This window comes from Phyllobates terribilis, unplaced genomic scaffold, assembly GCF_046119375.1.
Source record: "Phyllobates terribilis strain yellow unplaced genomic scaffold, ASM4611937v1 Scaffold_2__4_contigs__length_985480577, whole genome shotgun sequence".
NCBI lineage: Eukaryota > Metazoa > Chordata > Amphibia > Anura > Dendrobatidae > Phyllobates > Phyllobates terribilis.
In genome coordinates this window covers 42,390,935-42,416,942 of record NW_027362762.1, presented here as the reverse complement: position 1 = coordinate 42,416,942, position 26,008 = coordinate 42,390,935, and the positions used below count along the sequence as shown (strand labels likewise).

General features: G+C 51.2%; 1 protein-coding gene across 2 annotated transcripts in view; it reads left to right on the top strand.

Annotated features, from left to right (window-relative positions):
• The first annotated feature begins 2,003 nt into the window (after positions 1 to 2,003).
• Positions 2,004 to 26,008, top strand: part of ARHGEF17 (Rho guanine nucleotide exchange factor 17) — a 270,345-nt gene continuing 246,340 nt past the window's right edge. For both annotated transcript variants that reach the window (XM_073661286.1, XM_073661285.1), the window contains exons 1-2: positions 2,004 to 2,033; positions 3,467 to 8,055. In XM_073661286.1, coding sequence (XP_073517387.1) covers positions 4,237 to 8,055 — 3,819 coding nt within the window. In that variant the 5' untranslated portion in view covers positions 2,004 to 2,033; positions 3,467 to 4,236. The remainder of the gene's footprint in view (positions 2,034 to 3,466; positions 8,056 to 26,008) is intronic.

Genomic DNA, 26,008 nt, shown 5'->3' with positions numbered 1-26,008 from the left:
CAGGATGGTGCCTAGGATGAGGGTCATTATACCATGTTGGGGCCCAGGATGGGGGTAATTATACCAAGGTGGGGCCCAGGATGGGGTTCATTATACTAGGATGGGGGTCATTATACCAAGGTGGGGACCAGGAAAGGGGTCATTATACCAGGATGGGGGTCATTTTACTAAGTTGGGTCCCAGGATGGGGGTCATTAAACCAGGATGTGGTCCAGGACGGGGGGTAATTCTACAAGGTTGGGGCCCAGGATGAAGGTCATTATACAAGGATGGGGGTCATTATACCAGGATGTGGCCCTGGATGGGGTTCATTATGCTAGGATGAGACCCAGGATAGTGGTCATTACACCAGTATATGGGTCGTTATACCAGGTTGGGGTCCAGGATGGGAGTCATTATACCAAGGTGGGGCCCAGGATGGGGGTCATTATACTAGGATGGGGGTCGTTATACCAAGGTGGGTCCCAGGATGGGACTCATTATGCCAGGTTGGGGCCTGGGATGGGTGTCATTATACCAGGATGGGGGTCATTATACCAGGATGTGGTCCAGGATGGGGGTCATTATACCAGGATGTTGGCAATGATGGTGGGTCATTATGCCAGGATGGGGATCATTATACCAGGATGGGGGTCATTATACCGGGATGTGGCCCAGGTTGGGGGTCATTGTCCAAGGATGGGGGTCATTATATCAGAATGTGGACCAGGATGGGGGTCATTATACCAGGATGGTGTGCAGGATGGGGGTCATCATACAAGGATGTGGCCCAGGATGGGGGTAATTACAACAGGTTGAGCCCCCAGAATGGGGGTCATTATGCTATGATGGGGCACAGGATGTGTGTCATTATACCAGGATGGGGGTTATACAAGGATGGGGCCCAAGATTGGGGTCATTATACCAAGATGGAGGTCATTATACTAGGATGGGGGTCATTATACCAGGATGTGGGGACATTATTACAAAATGAGGCCCAGGACGAGGGACATTATTACAGAAAGGGGTCAAAGATGGGGGACATTATTACAGAAAGGGTTGAGATCAAGGGACATTATAACAGAAAGGGGTGAGGACGGGGGACATTTTTACAGAAAGAGATCAGGGCAGGAGGCATTATTACATGGAGCGTGAACATGTATGTCTTTATAGGATCTAGAATGCTACAAGGGCCACACATCTTACACACATGCTGGTGGGGGCCCAGGTCTAAATTTCGCATCAGGGCCCAGTTACGCCACTGCATCTGAGCTAAAAATAAGTCAAAATATTTCATTCCACTCGATGAAAAAAAAAGTAACATGCAATTTTTGGCTGAATTTGCCCTTAAAAGAAAAAAATAAATAATAAAAAGAGACCAGAAAGTCAAAAGGACCCCAAAATGGTATCGTAAAAAACTACAGCCCGTGCCGCCATGAACAACACCTGATGCAACTCTATACATCGAAAAATAAAAAATAAAACGTTTTAGCTCTTAGAAGGGCGAGGAAGAAAGATTAAGAGTGAAGAGGGGACCCCCAGGGTCCACAAAAAAAAAAAGTGGCCGGTCCTGGTGAAGGTAAATCTGGAGAACTTCATTGACTGTCTGTAGAATAATGAAAAATTACGCCGTCTGCTGATCATTGCATCCTATAGGAGCAGAGCGACTCTTTACCTCCTGCCAGCCCCCCAGCAGCATTGTACTCAGGATTAGAGGGATGCACTGAAAGGGTTAACGCTACTCAACTGTGCAGAGTAGGAGAAGAGTGTGGAACATTCCATCTGAGTGCACAAATAGGGGAGAACGGGGCACTTCCTATATCCAGGCCGCACTGGGGTCTCCACAATATATCTATCTGGTGGTACATTGTGATATATTGTATCCTGAGGGCCCAGGGGGGGTTGGAGTGCCCCCACAGAGCCGACTTTATTAAAGGGAGCTGGAACTTTCGCATCACACGGATCTCCCCTCCTTCCATCCAGACAATGGTTGCACACAAATTCCTGGACTCTCTGCAGCCTCTGAAATTTAGACTGGAGGAAAGATTTGAAGGGTAAGGAGCAGGCGGGCCGCTCTCCTCCTCTGTTCTTTGTATTTTCTTCACAGGGGACAATGCAAACTTTGAACCCGAGCAGAAAAAGCCGATTCGTTTTGACGTTTCGCTTTGAAAAAAAAAAAAATTACAATGTTCGGGCACCCCAACATTTAACCAAAATTTTTCATTACTTGTGCTGAATTCGTTTTCAAATTTTTGTTGCAATTTTTGTTTAAAAAAAAATAATAATTTAAACTTGGATTTTTTTTTACGTTTTTGGAGCCGATCGTCAAGCCTCAATCCATGAAGCCGAAGGAAAGTTACCGGAAACTTTTTCTATTTTCTCCAGAGTTTACAAATCTTTTCATTTTAAAGGGACGGGAGCATGGAAAACAGAGAAGCCCTTTAATTTTGTTCTTGGATGCACCCACCCCCTCTCATTTTTTTTTACCCTGTCCTCTTCTTTCCCTTATGTCAGGAGTTCAAGGCTCGGGGTTGGGGTTCGGGGTTGGGGTTCGGAAAACATTTTTCAATCTGTAGTCTCCCAGGTCCCTTCTTATCAGAACTTGCAGGGGTGGGAGGGTTATTTGCTTTAGAAAGTTTTGAAAACTTTTTAAAGCTTTATGCAAATAAATAATTTTGAAAAATCAAAAATTTCTTCAAGATTATTCAATTTGCAAATGTAATTTTGTGTTTTAAAAAAAATGAAAAAAATCCTTTTTTTTTTTTACCCCCTTTAGCTTTAATAGTTAATGGCCAAGCGCCAACTATAGAGGTGAGTGTTTATTTTGACAGTTGACGTGCCATGATGTCATTTTATACGGTGCTGTGACATCAGCAGTCCCTAGGGGGGTGTACAATGAGCTAAGAGAAAGAACTTGTCCCAAGAGCTTGCAATCTAATAATATAGAAGTTCTACACCTTATGCTATATTGCGTCTGTATGTATGCACCTAGATATCTCTTGACATCACTTCCAGATCTGTAAACTCATTGGGGACTACAAATCTCAGCAATCCTTCATGAACCTGTACCTTATCCTGTAACTACTATTCCATGTATCAAAATCGGTTCATAATCCAAAAATTGGTTAAAGAATGTTTTTGGAAAAATTATCATTTTTGGATGAAAAAAAATTTGCACGAAATAGAAAGAGGAAATTGTAATACATCCACCGCCCAGCGGGGGGTGCTAAAATGCAATTTTTTTTGTTTAAAAAAAAAAAACCTAGTCCTGCAGAAATCAGTTGTGTTTTTTTTTCTATTTGTTAATACAAAAGCGTAAAGTTCATCTCTTTTTTTTTTCTTTTTTGGATTTGCAGTAAATACTCGCTTACCGCTTTAGCTTAAAAGTGTGTGTGGGGGGGTTGAGATGTTCTGATATCACTATAGGGGGCATGTTGGCAATTTCCATATATTCTTTGTAACAAGATTCCATCTTTTTTTGTTGCAGGAAGACATTAGAAACAAAAAAAAAAAAAAAAAAATGTTCCCATACTCTCCCCTCCAACCTCGCCTCTTTTAACCTATGCTGAGCTGGCTGCTGCTGCTGCTGCAGAGTTTTTTTCTCCCACGTGAAATCAACATACAAGAGACTGGAAAGACCAAAGGATTATTTTACAAATATTTTATTTATTTAACTTTTTTTTTTTACTTTTTTTTTTTGGAAATGTTCAATCCTGGGATACAAGAGCAACAACAGGGGCACGTCACCGCGATGCAACGCCAGCCGGAATGTGCATTATTTTAGCTTGAACAGCGGGCGATGGCTACAACTGAAAGCTGGGGCTGAGCGGGAGCCAATAGTGGGTTAAACAGTTGTCAAGGGAACTTTGCGTAAACTTTTTTTTTTTTTTTTTTTTTCCTTCTTGTGATTTTTTTTTTATCTTACTGCTGGAAAACCAACAGGAATTAATTGCTGCAATTGCTAAAAGATGAAGATTTATCGACGGTCTGCTGAGGGCTGCTTTTCGGCTCGGTCTTTTGGAAACTTTGACGGGATACTATAGTTTCGGAGACCTCTGCTCTTTTACTACATGGATTACACATTTGAATGTATTTTAATTTATTTTTTCAAGACTTTTTTTTATTTTTGCCTTTGAATCTTTTCTTTGTGGAAATTTGTAGTAAAAGTCTCCATCCCCCACCCCTAATCCCACCAACACCACCCCTAATCCCACCAACACCACCTTCTCCTTTTTTCGGGTGCATTTGTTTTAAACAATGGCTGAAAAAGATGTGGAGAGAAAAGTTCGGATATACAGGAGCGTGTCTTTTAAAAAACTGGGAAACTGGAATGCAAAAGCTTTTAGTGAAGAGGGAGGCACGGAACTGCCCGGGAAAGGAGATGTCACCCAACCCACATGTCAAAAAACACATCGTCCCCCTGCCAGATCCCTCAGCTTAACTAGGAAGGTGTCCAAGATCTCTTCAGCCAGCAAAGACCAGAATATCCCATCGGTCCGGCAGCTTTCTCAGCGGTTTTCGCCCCACCAGAGGGAGGACGGGGCTGTGAGTGACGATGAAAATTTAAGGAGCACAGATCATTGTTTTCTGGCCGGAGCTTGTGAGGTCAACAATATAGTGGAGCCTTCTCAAGGCACTCAACAAGACTTTATAAACCCCACCGGGAGTGATGGACTCCTCTCCCTGGCACTGCCAGGTAAGTCGCATGATTTTCATAGTCCAAGCTCATGGGAATCTCCGAGCTCAGGGATTTCACTAGATGAAGTGGACACCTTCTGTAGTTTTCTACATCAGCCAGATAACCGGGAACTGCTTGTGACAGAAGGGACTAACTGGCCAAGCGTTACTGAAATGAGAAAACTTTTTGGAGATAGCACTAGGAAAGCTCCATCCAGGGCTTCTTCACTTCCCGATTGCGAAGAACCAAAGTCAGGGTCTTATGTAAGGGAGACGTCAGGGATGGAACCGCAAAGACATTGCCCCGTAGAAACTGCAACTGCCAAAAACTTTAATCATTACACCAAAGAACAGCCTTCAGGTTCTTCACATTTGCCCAAAAACCCTTCGTCAAATTTAGAAAGCAACTATTGCAGAGCACCGTCGGAGAGTAAAACCGAACAATATACCCTGTGTTCGGATACAAAAGAACACCGAAATATTAACACTGGTCCCAAACCTCAGCCTCCTCCCCCTCCTCCAAGAAGCTGTATCCCATTTGGCCTGAAAGCGCACACACTTTCATCTGGTCTACCTAAACAAGAGGCAAGGCAGCAATCACTTAGTTTACATTCCTGGCATAGTTTAGGCAAACCACAGACAGCTCCCGATAATGTCAGACTCAAAGACAGCTACAGCATGGATGAGCTGCAGAGGAATACCATGCTGCCCACCGTAGGTAATAAGAATAGTTCCAAGATCAGGTCCCAGGAAACCTCGTCAGGAAGTGACGAGGAAGATGGGCTTGATGTCCTCAGGGAAAGTCTCAGGAAACGCTCTACTAGAAAGGAAAATTACTCTTTAGCATGTGATAATAAAGACTTTGATGGGGATGGGCACAACATAGTCAATGCAGCACGTGACTTGGACCAAGGATCAAGTTTGTCTGACTTTTTAGTGCAAAAATTGGTACCAAGTTGCCTAGTTCCTTCAGTCAGGTCCAATACTTCTTCGCCAGAGCTAAGTACTAACGTTTCAACCACTACTCCTCATGAAACACCTAAACGAAACTCTTCCGAAGCAGTAACCCCAGGTCAGCTGGCCTCGGTCTCTCCAATGCCCACCGTGTCTCGGGTTGCAAAAGTTAACATTCCACCCTTCATGCCAAGTCCTTGTGGATCTAAAAGCAGCAGTAGATATTCAAGTACCGAAACCCTCAAAGATGATGACCACTTCAATGCATATTATGCTGGGCAAGCACGAAACCTCCAGGGAGGGTTCAATGTTCACCGATCACCAAGCTTTGGCCAACATGAAAGTATGTCACGACCCTTAGTCCGTCCTAGGTCAAAAATACCATGTAGTGTAGCCAAACCGAGAAATGAAATTGTTAACGATGGTCTACAGTGTGACCTCGCAAGTGAAGACGCCAAACAAAAGAAATCTAGGTCAAACCCGGATATCACATTGGATACCCTTAGCTTACTGAATTACTTAAAATCAGACTTTTCAGACTTAAAATTAAAAAACAGAGGGCCAGGTACTAGTGAGAAGGAAGGAGTCTGCTCCAGGCTTGAGGCCTGTCAGGAAACTTCTGGACAGCCAAGTTTAGTTGGCCGAGGTCGACCTGTTGGGCAGAACCGATTAGAACAAGGGAGTCGTCCAACATTAAAAGATTTGACAGCCACATTGCGACGCACAAAATCCTTCACGTATTCCGAAAAACTGGGATCCCGAAGTGTGACCGCTCACAGCTCCATGAAGCAGAGTTCTTCAGAAGTCATGCTTGCCACTCTATCCAACAGTGATGGTATATTTTCACATATGGAAGTTGCTAATAATGTGAAGGAAAACTATAATGAACCAGAAGCAATGCAAGACCAATACATCCAAGAAGCCAGACAAGTATTTGAGAAAATCAAGCAGATCGGGTCTCAGGAGGACTATAGTTCCGACCAGGAAGTGATTGAACATCTCAAAAGTGGAAAAAGACCTGACGTATCTCACGTAAGTGTCACTGAAGATGGTGATGGCAAATGTATAGCGAAATGTGCATCTAATGAAATTGGGTCTAATAGGAAAACCTCTGATTTATCTGTACATGAGTCCAGTTTGACTGATGAAGGCATTGTTACTGAGGTAGACCCTGCACCTTGTACTTCATATCGAGACCTTGGTCAGAAACTTAAAGTTTGGAAATCAACAGAAATGTACCAAGAAGAAAGTGAATTTTTGCATGCCCAAAATGGAGACTATACCACAGTTCAATCCCATACAAATAATTTAGAAAGTACTCCGTGCTCTGACACACCACAGATGGATGCTCCACCAACACCTGGAACTGTTAGACGAAGACGGAAATTTCCTTCACTTGGCAATAGTGGTACAGATTCTAGTAGTGGAAGCAATGGTGAGTCTAGTAGCGATGCCTATAGATCTCTGAGCGATCCAATGCCTCACCGGAGTTACTCTATCACTGAAGATGCTAAAAAATTCTCTATGGACAGTAACCTCCTTGGATCATTAAATTCAAAGTCTGGAATCTTGGACTCTTCGGCTACGGCACTATCTGAATGCACTGGTAGTGCTGCCAGTGTACTTTCTTTCAGTAGTGATGGAGTCAAGGATTACAACACGGTCATCCAAAATATTGTTAGTCAACCGGGAGCCCTTGATAAAGTAATTGATGAAAAGGGCAACGGGAAGACCATCAAGAAAAAATCATTTAGCGATCCAAGTCGTCGTGGAGATTTGTCTCCTGCTGAAGACTCCAATGAGCCTTCCAAAGAGTTGGAACAATCCATCCTGGCATCTACCAGTGAACCAGTACTATCAGAGCAAAGGGATGAGTTAGAAGAACTGGATGAGATAGAAGAGGAGGCAAAGTTTCACACTCAACCAGAGCATTCATCACCTACTGATTTGGAAGAAAATGGTTTGGAAGGAAATCAAAGTTTAAGTTTCGATCCAAACCTTGTAAACGTCTTATCTCCCAGGGTGGTTAGACGTAGCTTTAAAAAACGCTCCAACAGAATTGGAAGCCATGATGGCAACAAGGAAGGCGAGGAACCAAAGGAAGCGCTTTCTAAAATCAGGCAAGGAAGCAAACATATCCGGCACACCAGTGAACCAGCAACATTTATTCCAATCTCCCCTCCCGAATGCAAAGTGTTAGGCCATGGTGGTGGCCATTTGACAAACGTGGAGTCTACAAAGCCTCAAATCAAACAACATCCAGTTTTAATAACACCCTTAGAAGATGTGTCCAAGCCTACTCCAGCTACCCCAAGTAGCTCTAATAACTTCAATCCCATGGATTTGCCAAGAACAGCACCAAACACTCCAACCACAACTGAGCCGAAGCCTCTGAGGGTTCCCAAGCCTGTTGAAGAGACCGGTAACAGGAACAAGCCCAATGTGGTGAGTACAAGTCATTGTTAACTTTCATTAAAACTTATTGTTCACTGTTTTGTTTTTTGGTTAATGCTGACCCTTCATAATGTATTTGGTGTTTGTGTTGGCTTGTTGTAGACAAGCAGATGATGACCAATGTCCTACCAAGTGTTACGGATCAGCGTTGGTACATCCAGGGCTATATTTATCTCATAGACTTCTGTTTAGTTCTACAAAGTTTTAGTAAGCAATAGAAGAGAAACGTTTATCAATCGATGAATATAGGCCTTATACTACGGAGTTGTAATCTTTTTATTGTGGCACCATATGGCATCATTTTATGAAAGGTAGATTGTTCTCAAGCTAGTTTTTCGAAAAGCATTCGGTATGGTCCGATGGACTAGGGTATGGTCCGATGGACTAGGGTTTGGCATGATAGGCTGTGGTATGGCCTGATGTACTAGGGTATATCTATGGACTAGTGATGGATTAGTATAAATGCCCTTGAGCATGAACAATTTTAGAAGCAAAGGTCCATGTTTCAAAGTATTTTGATGATGTTCAATATATCCCAAATGATCCATGTGCATTTTACATAAAGACCCCTCATCATGGTGATATTCTCCAAAAAAGCAATAATTCTAGGGAAAAATTTCTCTGACATACAGGATGAATGGATAGATGGTTGCATGCCATAGTTTGTTGTTTAATTAAGTTGAAGGCATAACGGAGGTACAGTGTGGCCCCATAGACTGCTATTGATTGATTATTCCTTCCAAAGACCAGACACCTTGGCCGTCTGATAACCTTGGTGCCGATAACAAAGTGTGTGAGAAACGCCTGGAAAACATTGTGTGCAGTTTCTGCATCAAGGTCCTGGGTGTCTTTCCAAGTTTTCTGTTTTACGAGTCTGTACTAGAAGTACAGGGTGTATTCAAGAATCGAGTAATCAGTAATTTATTTAGAAATCCTTTTTATACATAAATACACTGCTCAAAAAAATAAAGGGAACAGTGAAATCCCCCCTCCTAGATCTGTATGAATGAAATCTTCTCATTGAATACTTTGTTCTGTAGAAAGCTGAATGTACTAACAACAAAATCACACAAAAATCATCAATGGAAATCACATTTATTAACCAATGGAGGCCTGGATTTGGAGTCACCCCCAAAATTAAAGTAGAAAAACACACTACAGGCTGATCCAACTGTGATGTAATGTCCTTAAAACAAGTCACAATGAGGCTGAGTATTGTGTGTGGCCTCCACGTGCCTGTGTGCCCTCCCTACAACACCTGGGCATGCTCCTGATGAGGCTGAGTATTATGTGTGGCCTCCACGTGCCTGTATGACCTCCCTACAACGCCTGGGCACGCTCCTGATGAGGCTGAGTATTGTGTGTGGCCTCCACGTGCCTGTATGACCTCCCTACAACACCTGGGCATGCTCCTGATGAGGCTGAGTATTATGTGTGGCCTCCACGTGCCTGTATGACCTCCCTACAACGCCTGGGCATGCTCCTGATGAGGCTGAGTATTGTGTGTGGCCTCCACGTGCCTGTATGACCTCCCTACAACGCCTGGGCACGCTCCTGATGAGGCTGAGTATTGTGTGTGGCCTCCACGTGCCTGTATGACCTCCCTACAACGCCTGGGCATGCTCCTGATGAGGCTGAGTATTGTGTGTGGCCTCCACGTGCCTGTATGACCTCCCTACAACGCCTGGGCATGCTCCTGATGAGGCTGAGTATTGTGTGTGGCCTCCACGTGCCTGTATGACCTCCCTACAACGCCTGGGCATGCTCCTGATGAGGCTGAGTATTGTGTGTGGCCTCCACGTGCCTGTATGACCTCCCTACAACGCCTGGGCATGCTCCTGATGAGGCTGAGTATTGTGTGTGGCCTTCACGTGCCTGTATGACCTCCCTACAACGCCTGGGCATGCTCCTGATGAGGCTGAGTATTGTGTGTGGCCTCCACGTGCCTGTATGACCTCCCTACAACGCCTGGGCATGCTCCTGATGAGGCTGAGTATTGTGTGTGGCCTCCACGTGCCTGTATGACCTCCATACAACGCCTGGGCATGCTCCTGATGAGGCTGAGTATTGTGTGTGGCCTCCACGTGCCTGTATGACCTCCCTACAACGCCTGGGCATGCTCCTGATGAGGCTGAGTATTGTGTGTGGCCTCCACGTGCCTGTATGACCTCCCTACAATGCCTGGGCATGCTCCTGATGAGGCTGAGTATTGTGTGTGGCCTCCACGTGCATGTATGACCTCCCTACAACGCCTGGGCATGCTCCTGATGAGTCTGAGTATTGTGTGTGGCCTCCACGTGCCTGTATGACCTCCCTACAACGCCTGGGCATGCTCCTGATGAGGCTGAGTATTGTGTGTGGCCTCCACGTGCCTGTATGACCTCCCTACAACGCCTGGGCATGCTCCTGATGAGGCTGAGTATTGTGTGTGGCTTCCACGTGCCTGTATGACCTCCCTACAACACCTGGGCATGCTCCTGATGAGGCTGAGTATTGTGTGTGGCCTCCACGTGCCTGTATGACCTCCCTACAACGCCTGGGCATGCTCCTGATGAGGCTCAGTATTGTGTGTGGCCTCCACGTGCCTGTATGACCTCCCTACAACGCCTGGGCATGCTCCTGATGAGGCTGAGTATTGTGTGTGGCCTCCACGTGCCTGTATGACCTCCCTACAACGCCTGGGCATGCTCCTGATGAGGCTGAGTATTGTGTGTGGCCTCCACGTGCCTGTATGACCTCCCTACAACGCCTGGGCATGCTCCTGATGAGGCTGAGTATTGTGTGTGGCCTTCACGTGCCTGTATGACCTCCCTACAACGCCTGGGCATGCTCCTGATGAGGCTGAGTATTGTGTGTGGCCTCCACGTGCCTGTATGACCTCCCTACAACGCCTGGGCATGCTCCTGATGAGGCTGAGTATTGTGTGTGGCCTCCACGTGCCTGTATGACCTCCCTACAACGCCTGGGCATGCTCCTGATGAGGCTGAGTATTGTGTGTGGCCTCCACGTGCCTGTATGACCTCCCTACAACGCCTGGGCATGCTCCTGATGAGGCTGAGTATTGTGTGTGGCCTCCACGTGCCTGTATGACCTCCCTACAACGCCTGGGCATGCTCCTGATGAGGCTGAGTATTGTGTGTGGCCTCCACGTGCCTGTATGACCTCCCTACAACGCCTGGGCATTCTCCTGATGAGGCTGAGTATTGTGTGTGGCCTCCACGTGCCTGTATGACCTCCCTACAATGCCTGGGCATGCTCCTGATGAGGCTGAGTATTGTGTGTGGCCTCCACGTGCCTGTATGACCTCCCTACAACGCCTGGGCATGCTCCTGATGAGGCTGAGTATTGTGTGTGGCCTCCACGTGCCTGTATGACCTCCCTACAACACCTGGGCATGCTCCTGATGAGGCTCAGTATTGTGTGTGGCCTCCACGTGCCTGTATGACCTCCCTACAAAGCCTGGGCATGCTCCTGATGAGGCTGAGTATTGTGTGTGGCCTCCACGTGCCTGAATGACCTCCCTACAACGCCTGGGCATGCTCCTGATGAGGCTGAGTATTGTGTGTGGCCTCCACGTGCCTGTATGACCTCCCTACAACGCCTGGGCATGCTCCTGATGAGGCTGAGTATTGTGTGTGGCCTCCACGTGCCTGAATGACCTCCCTACAACGACTGGGCATGCTCCTGATGAGGCTGAGTATTGTGTGTGGCCTCCACGTGCCTGTATGACCTACCTACAACGCCTGGGCATGCTCCTGATGAGGCTGAGTATTGTGTGTGGCCTCCACGTGCCTGTATGACCTCCCTACAACGCCTGGGCATGCTCCTGATGAGGCTGAGTATTGTGTGTGGCCTCCACGTGCCTGTATGACCTCCCTACAACGCCTGGGCATGCTCCTGATGAGGCTGAGTATTGTGTGTGGCCTCCACGTGCCTGTATGACCTCCCTACAACGCCTGGGCATGCTCCTGATGAGGCTGAGTATTGTGTGTGGCCTCCACGTGCCTGTATGACCTCCCTACAACGACTGGGCATGCTCCTGATGAGGCTGAGTATTGTGTGTGGCCTCCACGTGCCTGTATGACCTCCCTACAACGCCTGGGCATGCTCCTGATGAGGCTGAGTATTGTGTGTGGCCTCCACGTGCCTGTATGACCTCCCTACAACGCCTGGGCATGCTCCTGATGAGGCTGAGTATTGTGTGTGGCCTCCACGTGCCTGTATGACCTACCTACAATGCCTGGGCATGCTCCTGATGAGGCTGAGTATTGTGTGTGGCCTCCACGTGCCTGTATGACCTCCCTACAACGCCTGGGCATGCTCCTGATGAGGCTGAGTATTGTGTGTGGCCTCCACGTGCCTGTATGACCTCCCTACAACGACTGGGCATGCTCCTGATGAGGCTGAGTATTGTGTGTGGCCTCCACGTGCCTGTATGACCTCCCTACAACGCCTGGGCATGCTCCTGATGAGGCTGAGTATTGTGTGTGGCCTCCACGTGCCTGTATGACCTCCCTACAACGACTGGGCAAGCTCCTGATGAGGCTGAGTATTGTGTGTGGCCTCCACGTGCCTGTATGACCTCCCTACAACGACTGGGCATGCTCCTGATGAGGCTGAGTATTGTGTGTGGCCTCCACGTGCCTGTATGACCTACCTACAACGCCTGGGCATGCTCCTGATGAGGCTGAGTATTGTGTGTGGCCTCCACGTGCCAGTATGACCTCCCTACAATGCCTGGGCATGCTCCTGATGAGGCTGCGGATGGTCTCCTGTGGGATCTCCTCCCAGACCTGGACTAAAGCATCCGCCAACTCCTGGACAGTCTGTGGTGCAACGTGACGTTGGTGGATGGAGCGAGACATGATGTCCCAGATGTGCTCAATCGGATTCAGGTCTGGGGAACGGGCGGCCAGTCCATAGCTTCAATGCCTTCATCTTGCAGGAACTGCTGACACACTCCAGCCACATGAGGTCTGGCATTGTCCTGCATTAGGAGGAACCCAGGGACAACCGCACCAGCATATGGTCTCACAAGGGGTCTGAGGATCTCATCTCGGTACCTAATGGCAGTCAGGCTGCCTCTGGAGAGCACATGGAGGGCTGTGCGGCCCCCCAAAGAAATGCCACCCCACACCATTACTGACCCACTGCCAAACCGGTCATGCTGAAGGATGTTGCAGGCAGCAGATCGCTCTCCACGGCGTCTCCAGACTCTGTTACATCTGTCACATGTGCTCAGTGTGAACCTGCTTTCATCTGTGAAGAGCACAGGGCGCCAGTGGTGACTTTGCCAATCCTGGTGTTCTGTGGCAAATGCCAAGCATCCTGCACGGTGTTGGACTGTGAGCACAACCCCCATCTGTGGACGTCGGGCCCTCATACCACCCTCATGGAGTCGGTTTCTTACTGTTTGTGCAGACACATGTGACGCGCCCCCTGGGACATATTCCTTTTTGAGGGGAATACCCGGCACCAGATCAGATGGGGGGGGGGGTTGTAGTCTCCGAGCGGCTGTGACCCGGTCCCGTGCCCAGGGCGTCAAGCTAAGTGTTATGTGGCAGTCCTTACTGATGTTATATGAGTTCTTTTGTGTCGACTACGCCACCCGTTGTGATGCGGTCACTGTGGCCGCCGCTGCAGCAGGGTCCGCTGAGGCTGATGATGGATGTGCAGCTTGGTGGGATAACCCCCAACGGGAGGGGTATAGCCTCAGAGGGGACAGGCGCAGAGGATGGGGGTTGTGGTGGTGCGGTGCAGCCGGCAATGAAGACAGACTCGGGTTGTGCAGTTAAGGGAGTTTACTTACTGCTGATGTTTCGGTCACTCCAGCTGTTAGTGACCACCCGAGCCGTGCTGCGTCCACCAGGTCCTGGATCCGGCCAACCCCCAAACAAGTCCGGAGCGTGGCCCTGAGCTCTCCCTCTGTCCTTTCTTCAGCCGTCCCCACCAGTGATTCACCTAGGTCCAGCTCCCTCGGGCCTTCTTTTGGGACACCCTTGGCCTTGGGTTCCCTGACCCTTCATGTGGTTTGCCTTCAGGGTGAATGTGGTGGGTGACCGTGGCAAACGCTGCCCACGATCTCCGGTCTCTGGCTGGGGAATGTCTTTGCCCCCACCAGCTTGGGTTCCGGTACCCTCTTGCTGACTCCTCACCCGATGCTCTAATTTGGGTTCTTGGGTCCCTTCAGTCTTCCCCCTCTGGGTCTTTCTCTTTCTTTCTCCTCTCTCTCTCTCCAGGGCTGCTGTTTCCTTCTCTCTCCTCTCCAACTGACTTGTTCTCAGCGTCTGACCCTGATCTAAGTTGGTGCCCTCCTTATATATCCCTCTATGTGTGAGCTCAGGTGACCAGCACCCTATGAGCTCCTATCACTACCCAGACTGCTCCCCCTATCTGCCCCTACACTACATGGGATGTACCACCCCCCTCCCACTCCAGCCAGGAACAGGCTCGGTTGTACCTGCACATTTCTAAGTGGGAGTACCGTCGGCCTGCTCCTCTGGAATGGGATGTATGTAGTGCATGCAGTCTATCTGAGCTCAGTTCCACACTCCTTCCTTACCCGGGAGTGGAATATCACACCTCTGGGTTGAGGTGCAATACCCCTGTAGCAGCCGAATCCTCAGGGTGCTACATTCCCCCCTGGTAAATCACAGCACGTCCTCGGGCTGTAAGACATAAAACACCAAAACATACAAAATTTTTATATGAACATATAAAACATATAAACATTACATATATATAAAACTTTTTATATAAACATTCTCGTAGACTTCTCTTGTCTCTGGTTCCTCCTCCGGACACTGTGCAACGTGTGTCCGGGAAAAGTGCGACAGTCTCTTAGAAAAATCTGGTTTTCTTATAAAACCGGTAGGGGGCGCTTTAGGAAGCGCAACTATATACAGGGGAAGTTGGAAGTTGGCCGCTCTCAGTCCTCGGCCAGGTAGAGGAAAGGGAATGGCTGCTCACAGTCCTCAGCCTGTAGGATGAAGGGGTTAACGGGTAAAACAGTTCACTGGTCCCAACGGGGACTATTTTAGCAGCAACAGTTTCAGTTTCTATATACCCCGATTGGGTAACTATTTACAGCTCCTGCTCTGCCGCACTCAACGGCGTCTTCCTCCTGCTCTTTCTTGATATGATGTTTCTTCAGACCCGTCCGGGTCCTCTGGCTCCTCCTCTCCGTACCGCAACTCCTCCTCCGTCAAGCGGTGTACGTGGAGGGCGTAAGGTCCTTTGGCACACTTGTGCCGGGTGAAAGTGACCTCGTCTCCGACGTAGAGGTCACGGCCTTTGTGACCTTCCGGCAGGTGGGACTCGACGTCTCTGCGGGTCACAAAAACGTCACCGCGGTTGTTACGGTCCCGAATAAAGCCCCACCCATGCTGCGGGTTGAACTTTATCACTGTCCCGATGGTGCGGGGACAATGCGCTGCACGGGGGTTCCTCCTAGTCCGGCTCTTCTGCTCCGCGCTCTGGATTTGGGCCTGTTGTTCTCTGACCCGCCTCTCCTCCCGTTCTCTCTTAAACTCTGCCAGCTGTTGACGGCAACACTCTGTACGTTCAGCTGCGGCTGCCCGAGTTTCTCCGGTGAACCCCATCAAATCTTCTCCCGTGGGATCCCACACGAATTGGGCTTCTGCTAGAGGAGGCGAGACCCGAGCCACGGGCTTCGGAGCCGGGATTAGGGGCTCACACAAGGGCCCTAGTCTTTGCTGCCGCTCCAGCTCAGGGTACCCTTCGGGCCAGATGAAGGGCCGCCCGTCCGGCCATGTGAGCTGGCCGAAGAGGTCCTCCCCCAGGTGTGGCACCCTAGGTATTGCGGGCGCGGGCGCGGTGGTGGTGGCGCCCGGGTTGCCCAGGCCTTGCGGCCAGGCCTGGGGCACCTGGAAGGTGAAGGGCACCGTTAGGACGGCGGCGCCCTGGGCTACCTGGCCTTGCGGCCAGGCCGGAGGCTCCGCGGAGGTAGGGGGCGCTGTTGGTGGTGCGGCGCCCGGGGGTACTAGGCCTTGCGACCAGGCTGGTGGTAATTCCTGCTTTGTCACGCTCCGGGTCGGGGCGCGTGACGTCACAGGGGTCGCTGCGGCGGCTTCCGGTCGGGGCCTAGTCCATGGCGGTGACCTGGCGGCTACGGGCACAGCAGGGGGACTTTCGGGCTCTGCGACGGGGAGCTGGGGCAGGTAAGCGGTGTCACGGCTTGGGGTATAGGCGTCCCCTTTACCTGCCTCCATGCGTTCGGCTCCCTCCTCGGCGCCGTCTCCGGCCTTGGGTCCTCCCGCGCCATCCTCAGAGGCGGTCTGCTTCCTCTTCCAGGGTAGCGTGCTCCGCTGACTGGTCTCTGCGTGCTGAGCCATCTCCCGGCTCCACTCCGCCAGTATCTCGCGCTGTACCCGGGCCATCCTCCTTGCGAGGCCCTCCAGGGCAGTTTGTGCACACTCCCGGTCTCGGGGGAGCTGCGCTAAGATCTCCGCTAGACCTAGCGGGGTTGTGGACTCTAGCAGGCTCCTGACCATCGGGTCGGTGCTGCTCTGCTCGGCTTCCGGCAGGCTCCTGGCCAGCGGGCCGGTGCTGCTCTGCCCTCCTTCCTCGGTCTCTAGCAGACTCCTGGCCAGCGGGCCGGTGCTGTTCTGCTTTCTTTCCATCTCCGGGTGAGCTCCTCCGCTACTCCTCGTTAGACCTCTTGCCTCCGGGTGCGCTCGTTCTAGACTGCTCCAAGCGACACCCATCTTTTCTCTTCTCTTTCGTCTCCTCCCACTTCGAGGGCGGTCCCGGGGCAACTCGGTGACTGTCAGCTCCAGGGGGAGTTCTTTCACGCTGACAGACACCTCCAGCATCACAGTCTCTGTTGGTGGGGGCGGTTTCCACTTTTGGCGCCATTTTCTGTCCTGGCCCACGATGGGAGGTGGCCTCTTGCCCTCCTTTGGCACGCCCATAATGGCGTCCGCTGCTCTTCCAAGGCGGGAAATCTGCGGTTTTGGCGGGAAGCGTCGCCCAGTGGCGGGAAACTCTGCAGATGGCGGGAACAAGCTGGAAATGGCGGACAATCGGCGGGAAACGACTGGTGATGGAGTCCGATGGCGTGGACCCTCCGGAACCGGCAGGAGTCTTCTTTCTGAGGTAAACTTGCACTTTTCTTCAGGCACGCAGTACCCGGGTGTTGCGGGCACGTAATCCTGCCGACTACGCCAAAGTTGACGCGCCCCCTGGGACATATTCCTTTTTGAGGGGAATACCCGGCACCAGATCAGATGGGGGGGGGGGTTGTAGTCTCCGAGCGGCTGTGACCCGGTCCCGTGCCCAGGGCGTCAAGCTAAGTGTTATGTGGCAGTCCTTACTGATGTTATATGAGTTCTTTTGTGTCGACTACGCCACCCGTTGTGATGCGGTCACTGTGGCCGCCGCTGCAGCAGGGTCCGCTGAGGCTGATGATGGATGTGCAGCTTGGTGGGATAACCCCCAACGGGAGGGGTATAGCCTCAGAGGGGACAGGCGCAGAGGATGGGGGTTGTGGTGGTGCGGTGCAGCCGGCAATGAAGACAGACTCGGGTTGTGCAGTTAAGGGAGTTTACTTACTGCTGATGTTTCGGTCACTCCAGCTGTTAGTGACCACCCGAGCCGTGCTGCGTCCACCAGGTCCTGGATCCGGCCAACCCCCAAACAAGTCCGGAGCGTGGCCCTGAGCTCTCCCTCTGTCCTTTCTTCAGCCGTCCCCACCAGTGATTCACCTAGGTCCAGCTCCCTCGGGCCTTCTTTTGGGACACCCTTGGCCTTGGGTTCCCTGACCCTTCATGTGGTTTGCCTTCAGGGTGAATGTGGTGGGTGACCGTGGCAAACGCTGCCCACGATCTCCGGTCTCTGGCTGGGGAATGTCTTTGCCCCCACCAGCTTGGGTTCCGGTACCCTCTTGCTGACTCCTCACCCGATGCTCTAATTTGGGTTCTTGGGTCCCTTCAGTCTTCCCCCTCTGGGTCTTTCTCTTTCTTTCTCCTCTCTCTCTCTCCAGGGCTGCTGTTTCCTTCTCTCTCCTCTCCAACTGACTTGTTCTCAGCGTCTGACCCTGATCTAAGTTGGTGCCCTCCTTATATATCCCTCTATGTGTGAGCTCAGGTGACCAGCACCCAATGAGCTCCTATCACTACCCAGACTGCTCCCCCTATCTGCCCCTACACTACATGGGATGTACCACCCCCCTCCCACTCCAGCCAGGAACAGGCTCGGTTGTACCTGCACATTTCTAAGTGGGAGTACCGTCGGCCTGCTCCTCTGGAATGGGATGTATGTAGTGCATGCAGTCTATCTGAGCTCAGTTCCACACTCCTTCCTTACCCGGGAGTGGAATATCACACCTCTGGGTTGAGGTGCAATACCCCTGTAGCAGCCGAATCCTCAGGGTGCTACACATGCACATTTGTGGCCTGCTGGAGGTCATTTTGCAGGGCTCTGGCAGTGCTCCTCCTGTTCCTCCTTGTACAAAGGCGGAAGTAGCGGTCCTGCTGCTGGGTTGTTGCCCTCCTACGGCCCCCTCCACGTCTCCTGGTGTACTGGCCTGTCTCCTGGTAGTGCCTCCATCCTCTGGACACTACGCTGACAGACACAGCAAACCTTCTTGCCACAGCTCGCATTGATGTGCCATCCTGGATGAGCTGCACTACCTGAGCAACTTCTGTGGGTTGTAGAGTCCGTCTCATGCTACCACGAGTGTGAAAGCACAACCAACATTCAAAAGTGACCAAAAAATCAGCCAGAAAGCATTGGTACCGAGATGTGGTCTGTGGTCCCCACCTGCAGAACCACTCCTTTATTGAGGGTGTCTTGATAATTGCCAATAATTTCCATCTATTCTCTATTCCATTTGCACAACAGCATGTGAAATTGATTGTCAATCAGTGTTGCTTCCTAAGTGGACAGTTTGATTTCACAGAAGTTTGATTTACTTGGAGTTATATTCTGTTGTTTAAGTGTTGCCTTTATTTTTTTGAGCAGTGTGTATATGTATATTTTGTTTTTGCATATAGTATGAGTTTGTGGTTTTGCTTTTTTTTTTTGCTTAGTGATTTATGTATGGAGCAGTCATTTTGGAATTTGACTTGCTTCTGTTGAATAAATTAAACTCTCCTGAAAATTGGCACGGGCCAAAAAATGTGCAATCGTTACATAGGTTCAAGGGTTTTGAACTTGACAGCCTTACAAGAGGCCCGCGGACAGTCTGTGCATCTCAGTCCATACTTGGACCATGTTTCACAGATGTCTGAATCGGGCTTTTTTGTTCCTGCAATGTAACATAAAAAAAAAAACTTGCTAGAATTTGTTTGAATTAGAATTTGTAGAATTTAACTTTTTTTCTTACAATTTCAACTTTTTTTCTGGGCCTTGGGTAGACAATGAGGATTGAAATATTTCCTGATTGAATGACCTTGTTTGGGGAGGGAAGTCTTTCACTTTCCTCCAAGTGCTTGTTTCCTGCTGTGAGGAGTTGGCTGATTAATAAGTGAATGTTGGATCTTTGCAGGGGACATTTTCGAGTGTGTTCTTGAGTAACTCGCGTCATTTATTGATAGTGTTTTTTTCATGCAGTCATACAATTTTTGCTGAGCAATAGCTGTACCATCCGCAGACACTCAAGTTCACAATATCATAAGTTTGTCCAAATATATGGCTTCTATTCAGAATAGAAGAGTACTCAAACTACAAAGACCATCCTATTACTCCTATTACTTGGGTGTGGGCAAATGCTTCATAGGTGGACTTGTAGATGCATTATTTGGCTGTTAAAAAGTACCAATCACTTGCTATAAATATGTAATTTTTTTACACATTATAAATGCCGCTGTTCTCCTGAATCCAACGTTGCTTTTCTTTTGTTCCTGCGCCTCTCCGTTCCTGAGATATGGTCGTTTATACACTTTTTATAAATGTTGTCTTTTTTTTTTTTACCAAATGGGTGTGGTCCTTGTGAAGACACCCATAAAAGGTTTGATGAATGCACCCACTTGACTAAAAAGATATATAAAAAAGAAGAGGCCATATCTCCGGAACGGAGAGGCGCAGAAACAAAAGAAAAACATCGCCGGATTCAGGAGAACAGCGGCATTTACACTAGATAAAAAAAAGTAGAGATTTAGGATAAGTGACAGGTTCTCTTTAAGAGCACTCGTGCGCATGCAAAAGAAAAGTGGTGGTTCATGTTCAGGAAGGTTTGTTAAAGTGTAAATTCCTATATTTTACCATTAAATTAATTGAATGATCATGCACATGACTGGACAATGTGAAAGTGCCAAGTGGTGAATATTTCTAAAAAAAAAAATTCTCTGTCTAACTTTTTGGATTCTAATCTGCTGATGTCTATCACGGTTCATAGTTAAGGCTTATTGACTACTGATAAGTTTCATGTGGCTCCTAAAACTTGACATTTGCTGTTCTCCTGACTCAATAGATGGTTGTCACCTTTCTGACAGACGAACAGGAAGACCTACTTGTCTCTCACAGGTTTCCTAAAATTTCGGATCATTTCCATATTGTCAGTTTTTCTCGGATATTGGTAACTGATAAGCGAATGTGTGATCTTTCTCAATCCCAAATCTTCCTCTGGGAGTTGGACTGGAGACCAATGTTACTCACTTCTCTTCGGTCCAGTGATGATCTCGCCCTGGTGGCCATGGCTTGCATCTTTTTGGACTCCCCTGGTAATTGTAGCCTGGTGGATAGACCCTTGACCTGCCTTTTGTGTTGTGATCTGCTTGTTGAATCCCTGTTCTCCTGGGGATGATACTTTGTCTTTGTTCTGGACTTTTGAGAACTTCGGACCACTGCTTCGGAATCCGACTAGGAAAGTCCACACCATCTTGTCGTGGTCCAGGGAAAAAAATTGGGGAGATTTCTTAACTTCTCACTTCAGTTTAGCCAGTTACTCATTGAAGGTGAAGGATACATTTCTTCTGTGTCTTACTGCCCATTGGTGCGGTTGAGGAGTCCTAAACTTTAGGCATATTACATAACAATATGTTTCTTAGCAACTTTTGTATTTTTCCAGACACATTCTTTACCCCATGTCAGATGGTTCACGCAATCTTCGCCAAGTCTTTTGATTTTTGATTGTTACCAGTCTCCATCATCCAGCCTTGGCTCCTGCTGTTGAGCGGTGTAACTTGTTGATGTGGATTTGGTTGAGTATTATCATCTCGTATAGCCGCACATTTTGTCCCCAATTTTCAGACTTCACAAATCTGCCAATTTATCCATTGATATTGTGAGGCTTTTAGAATCTGCTCTTTATTCCCTTGTGTTCTTTTTTTTCAGCACAATAAGTAGCATATAGAATATTAAAAAAAACCTGGAATAATATGTAAGAAAGTTGACTTGTCGCGATTTCTCTACTTCCTGGTTCCTGGCTCGTTCCAGGCTCTTCAGAAGAAAGCAGGATGGAGATTTGGTCTGAAATCCCTTAAATTATTTTTGTCTGGAGACTTTACAAAGATTTGTCAATAAAAACAAAAATTAACTGCTTGTGGGTCCCATCATGTTATACAATAATCCCACCAAAAGCTGGATTCCTTCTATAACTTGATATCTAGAGGGCACTATGTGCTGACAGGCACGCCCCCCCTGCTGTGCTGACAGGCACGCCCCCTCCTGCTGTGCTGACAGGCACGCCCCCCCTGCTGTGCTGACAGGCACGCCCCCTCCTGCTGTGCTGACAGGCACGCCCCCCCTGCTGTGCTGACAGGCATGCCCCCCCCTGCTGTGCTGACAGGCACGCCCCCCCTGCTGTGCTGACAGGCACGCCCCCTCCTGCTGTGCTGACAGGCACGCCCCCTCCTGCTGTGCTGACAGGCACGCCCCCCCTGCTGTGCTGACAGGCACGCCCCCTCCTGCTGTGCTGACAGGCACGCCCCCTCCTGCTGTGCTGACAGGCACGCCCCCCCTGCTGTGCTGACAGGCACGCCCCCCCCTGCTGTGCTGACAGGCACGCCCCCCCTGCTGTGCTGACAGGCACGCCCCCCCTGCTGTGCTGACAGGCACGCCCCCTCCTGTTGTGCTGACAGGCACGCCCCCTCCTGTTGTGCTGACAGGCACGCCCCCTCCTGCTGTGCTGACAGGCACGCCCCCCCCTGCTGTGCTGACAGGCACGCCCCCTCCTGTTGTGCTGACAGGCATGCCCCCTCCTGTTGTGCTGACAGGCACGCCCCCTCCTGTTGTGCTGACAGGCACGCCCCCCCCGCTGTGCTGACAGGCACGCCCCCCCCTGCTGTGCTGACAGGCACGCCCCCCCTGCTGTGCTGACAGGCACGCCCCCTCCTGCTGTGCTGACAGGCACGCCCCCCCTGCTGTGCTGACAGGCACGCCCCCTCCTGCTGTGCTGACAGGCACGCCCCCCCCTGCTGTGCTGACAGGCACGCCCCCTCCTGCTGTGCTGACAGGCACGCCCCCCCTGCTGTGCTGACAGGCACGCCCCCTCCTGCTGTGCTGACAGGCACGCCCCCCCCCCTGCTGTGCTGACAGGCACGCCCCCTCCTGTTGTGCTGACAGGCATGCCCCCTCCTGTTGTGCTGACAGGCACGCCCCCTCCCGTTGTGCTGACAGGCACGCCCCCCCTGCTGTGCTGACAGGCACGCCCCCTCCTGCTGTGCTGACAGGCACGCCCCCCCTGCTGTGCTGACAGGCACGCCCCCTCCTGCTGTGCTGACAGGCACGCCCCCCTGCTGTGCTGACAGGCACGCCCCCTCCTGTTGTGCTGACAGGCACGCCCCCTCCTGTTGTGCTGACAGGCACGCCCCCTCCTGTTGTGCTGACAGGCACGCCCCCCCTGCTGTGCTGACAGGCACGCCCCCCCTGCTGTGCTGACAGGCACGCCCCCTCCTGCTGTGCTGACAGGCACGCCCCCCCTGCTGTGCTGACAGGCACGCCCCCTCCTGCTGTGCTGACAGGCACGCCCCCCCTGCTGTGCTGACAGGCACGCCCCCTCCTGCTGTGCTTACAGGCACGCCCCCTCCTGCTGTGCTGACAGGCACGCCCCCTCCTGTTGTGCTGACAGGCACGCCCCCCCTGCTGTGCTGACAGGCACGCCCCCTCCTGCTGTGCTGACAGGCACGCCCCCCCTGCTGTGCTGACAGGCACGCCCCCTCCTGCTGTGCTGACAGGCACGCCCCCCCTGCTGTGCTGACAGGCACGCCCCCCCCTGCTGTGCTGACAGGCACGCCCCCTCCTGCTGTGCTGACAGGCACGCCCCCCCTGCTGTGCTGACAGGCACGCCCCCCCTGCTGTGCTGACAGGCACGCCCCCTCCTGTTGTGCTGACAGGCACTCCCCCTCCTGCTGTGCTGACAGGCACGCCCCCTCCTGCTGTGCTGACAGGCACGCCCCCTCCTGTTGTGCTGACAGGCAGGCCCCCTCCTGCTGTGCTGACAGGCAGGCCCCCTCCTGTTGTGCTGACAGGCACGCCCCCCCTGCTGTGCTGACAGGCACGCCCCCTCCTGTTGCGCTGACAGGCACGCCCCCTCCTGTTGCGCTGACAGGCACGCCCCCTCCTGCTGTGCTGACAGGCACGCCCCCTCCTGCTGTGCTGACAGGCACGTCCCCTCCTGTTGTGCTGACAGGCACGCCCCCTCCTGTTGTGCTGACAGGCACGCCCCCTCCTGTTGTGCTGACAGGCACTCTCCCTCCTGCTGTGCTGACAGGCAGGCCCCCTCCTGTTGTGCTGACAGGCAGGCCCCCCTGCTGTGCTGACAGGCACGCCCCCTCCTGTTGTGCTGACAGGCAAGCCCCCTCCTGTTGTGCTGACAGGCACGCCCCCTCCTGTTGTGCTGACAGGCACGCCCCCTCCTGCTGTGCTGACAGGCACGCCCCCTCCTGTTGTGCTGACAGGCACGCCCCCTCCTGTTGTGCTGACAGACACGCCCCCTCCTGTTGTGCTGACAGGCAGGCCCCCTCCTGCTGTGCTGACAGGCACGCCCCCTCCTGTTGTGCTGACAGGCATGCCCCCTCCTGTTGTGCTGACAGGCACGCCCCCTCCTGTTGTGCTGACAGGCACTCTCCCTCCTGTTGTGCTGACAGGCACTCTCCCTCCTGTTGTGCTGACAGGCAGGCCCCCTCCTGCTGTGCTGACAGGCAGGCCCCCTCCTGCTGTGCTGACAGTCACGCCCCCTCCTGCTGTGCTGACACGCATGCCCCCTCCTGCTGTGCTGACAGGCACGCCCCCCCTGCTGTGCTGACAGGCACGCCCCCTCCTGCTGTGCTGACAGGCACGCCCCCTCCTGCTGTGCTGACAGGCAGGCCCCCTCCTGTTGTGCTGACAGGCAGGCCCCCTCCTGTTGTGCTGAGAGGCACGCCCCCTCCTGTTGTGCTGAGAGGCACGCCCCCTCCTGCTGTGCTGACAGGCACGCCCCCTCCTGCTGCGCTGACAGGCACGCCCCCTCCTGCTGCGCTGACAGGCAAGCCCCCTCCTGCTGCGCTGACAGGCACGCCCCCTCCTGCTGCGCTGACAGGCACGCCCCCTCCTGCTGCGCTGACAGGCACGCCCCCTCCTGCTGCGCTGACAGGCACGCCCCCTCCTGCTGTGCTGCCAAGCACCCTTAGTTCCTGGTGAGAACAAAACCTCCCACTTCTTGTTGTGTAACTCCGATAGGCCCGCTCTCCTTCTTCTGCGCCGATAGGCTCGCTCCTCTCCTTCTGCGCCGACAGGCTCGCTCCTCTCCTTCTGCGCCGACAGGCTCGCTCCTCTCCTTCTGCGCCGACAGGCCCGCTCTTCTCCTTCTACGCCGACAGGCCCGCTCTTCTCCTTCTGCGCTGACAGGCCCGCTCTTCTCCTTCTGCGCCGACAGGCCCGCTCTTCTCCTTCTGCGCCGACAGGCCCGCTCTTCTCCTTCTGCGCCGACAGGCCCGCTCTTCTCCTTCTGCGCCGACAGGCCCGCTCTTCTCCTTCTGCGCCGACAGGCCCCCTCTTCTCCTTCTGCGCCGATAGGCCCACTCTTCTCCTTCTGCGCCGATAGGCCCATCCTTTTCCTTCTGTGCCGATAGGCCCATCCTTTTCCTTCTGAGCTGTAAGGCACGACTCTCCTTAAGTGACCTGCAGGAAAGAAGTCCTCTTTCATTATGCAAGCAAACATACCTACAAAATTAATAGGAAAGCTGCAGAATCCAGCTCTGGAGGGGACGAGATTATGAAATGGTGTAACTTAAGATCAGTGCGATTCATGAAAAGCAAAATATCTGCAAAGTCCCAGGAGGGTTGTGTTACCTGGTGAGTGTGAACAATTGCCCCACGAGGTGCCACCGCCACATGTCCGCTCCACATCTGCCACAACTTCACAAGAGGAGCACAAAAAAGTTCTGTTGTCGGCCAACTTTCCTCGCTGCAGTATTCCTTAAAACTAAAAATTCCTCTCTGTTTGTTTTTTTGTTTAAGGGAATATTCCAGCTGGCAGCTGTCACGTTGCCGTCAAGATTGTCAGCGTCTTATAAAGACCAGATCTCTGCAATCGAGCGCAATCAGACCAAATTAAATAAAGCTAAACAAAAAATCTAATCAATCAACCGTGGAGCTGTAACATGTCGCTGCCTCGGCTGAGATATCAACCCGTGCTGGCGTCTCGTAGCGTTATAAATAGTCTGTAGGGTCATTGTACATCTGTGGTCCGGCCGCGACTGCCCCCATTCACTACCGGGAGACTACAGGTTATTGAGGATAACTCCTGTCATTAACAACATGGGGATGGTGATAATTTTTTTGCACTATATTGCGGTATAATATTGGTGTGATATGGCCATGTCAGTGTAGATATAGTGTGGGTGTTTTGTACGAACATACACTTTATGCACTGTATGGCGGTATAATATTTGCATAGTATGGCACTAAGTATAGGCCAGTGTATTTCTGCATATTTATAGTATATTTTGGTCTAATTTACTTTTACTTTTTATGCATTATATGGCGGTGTAATTTTTGACCA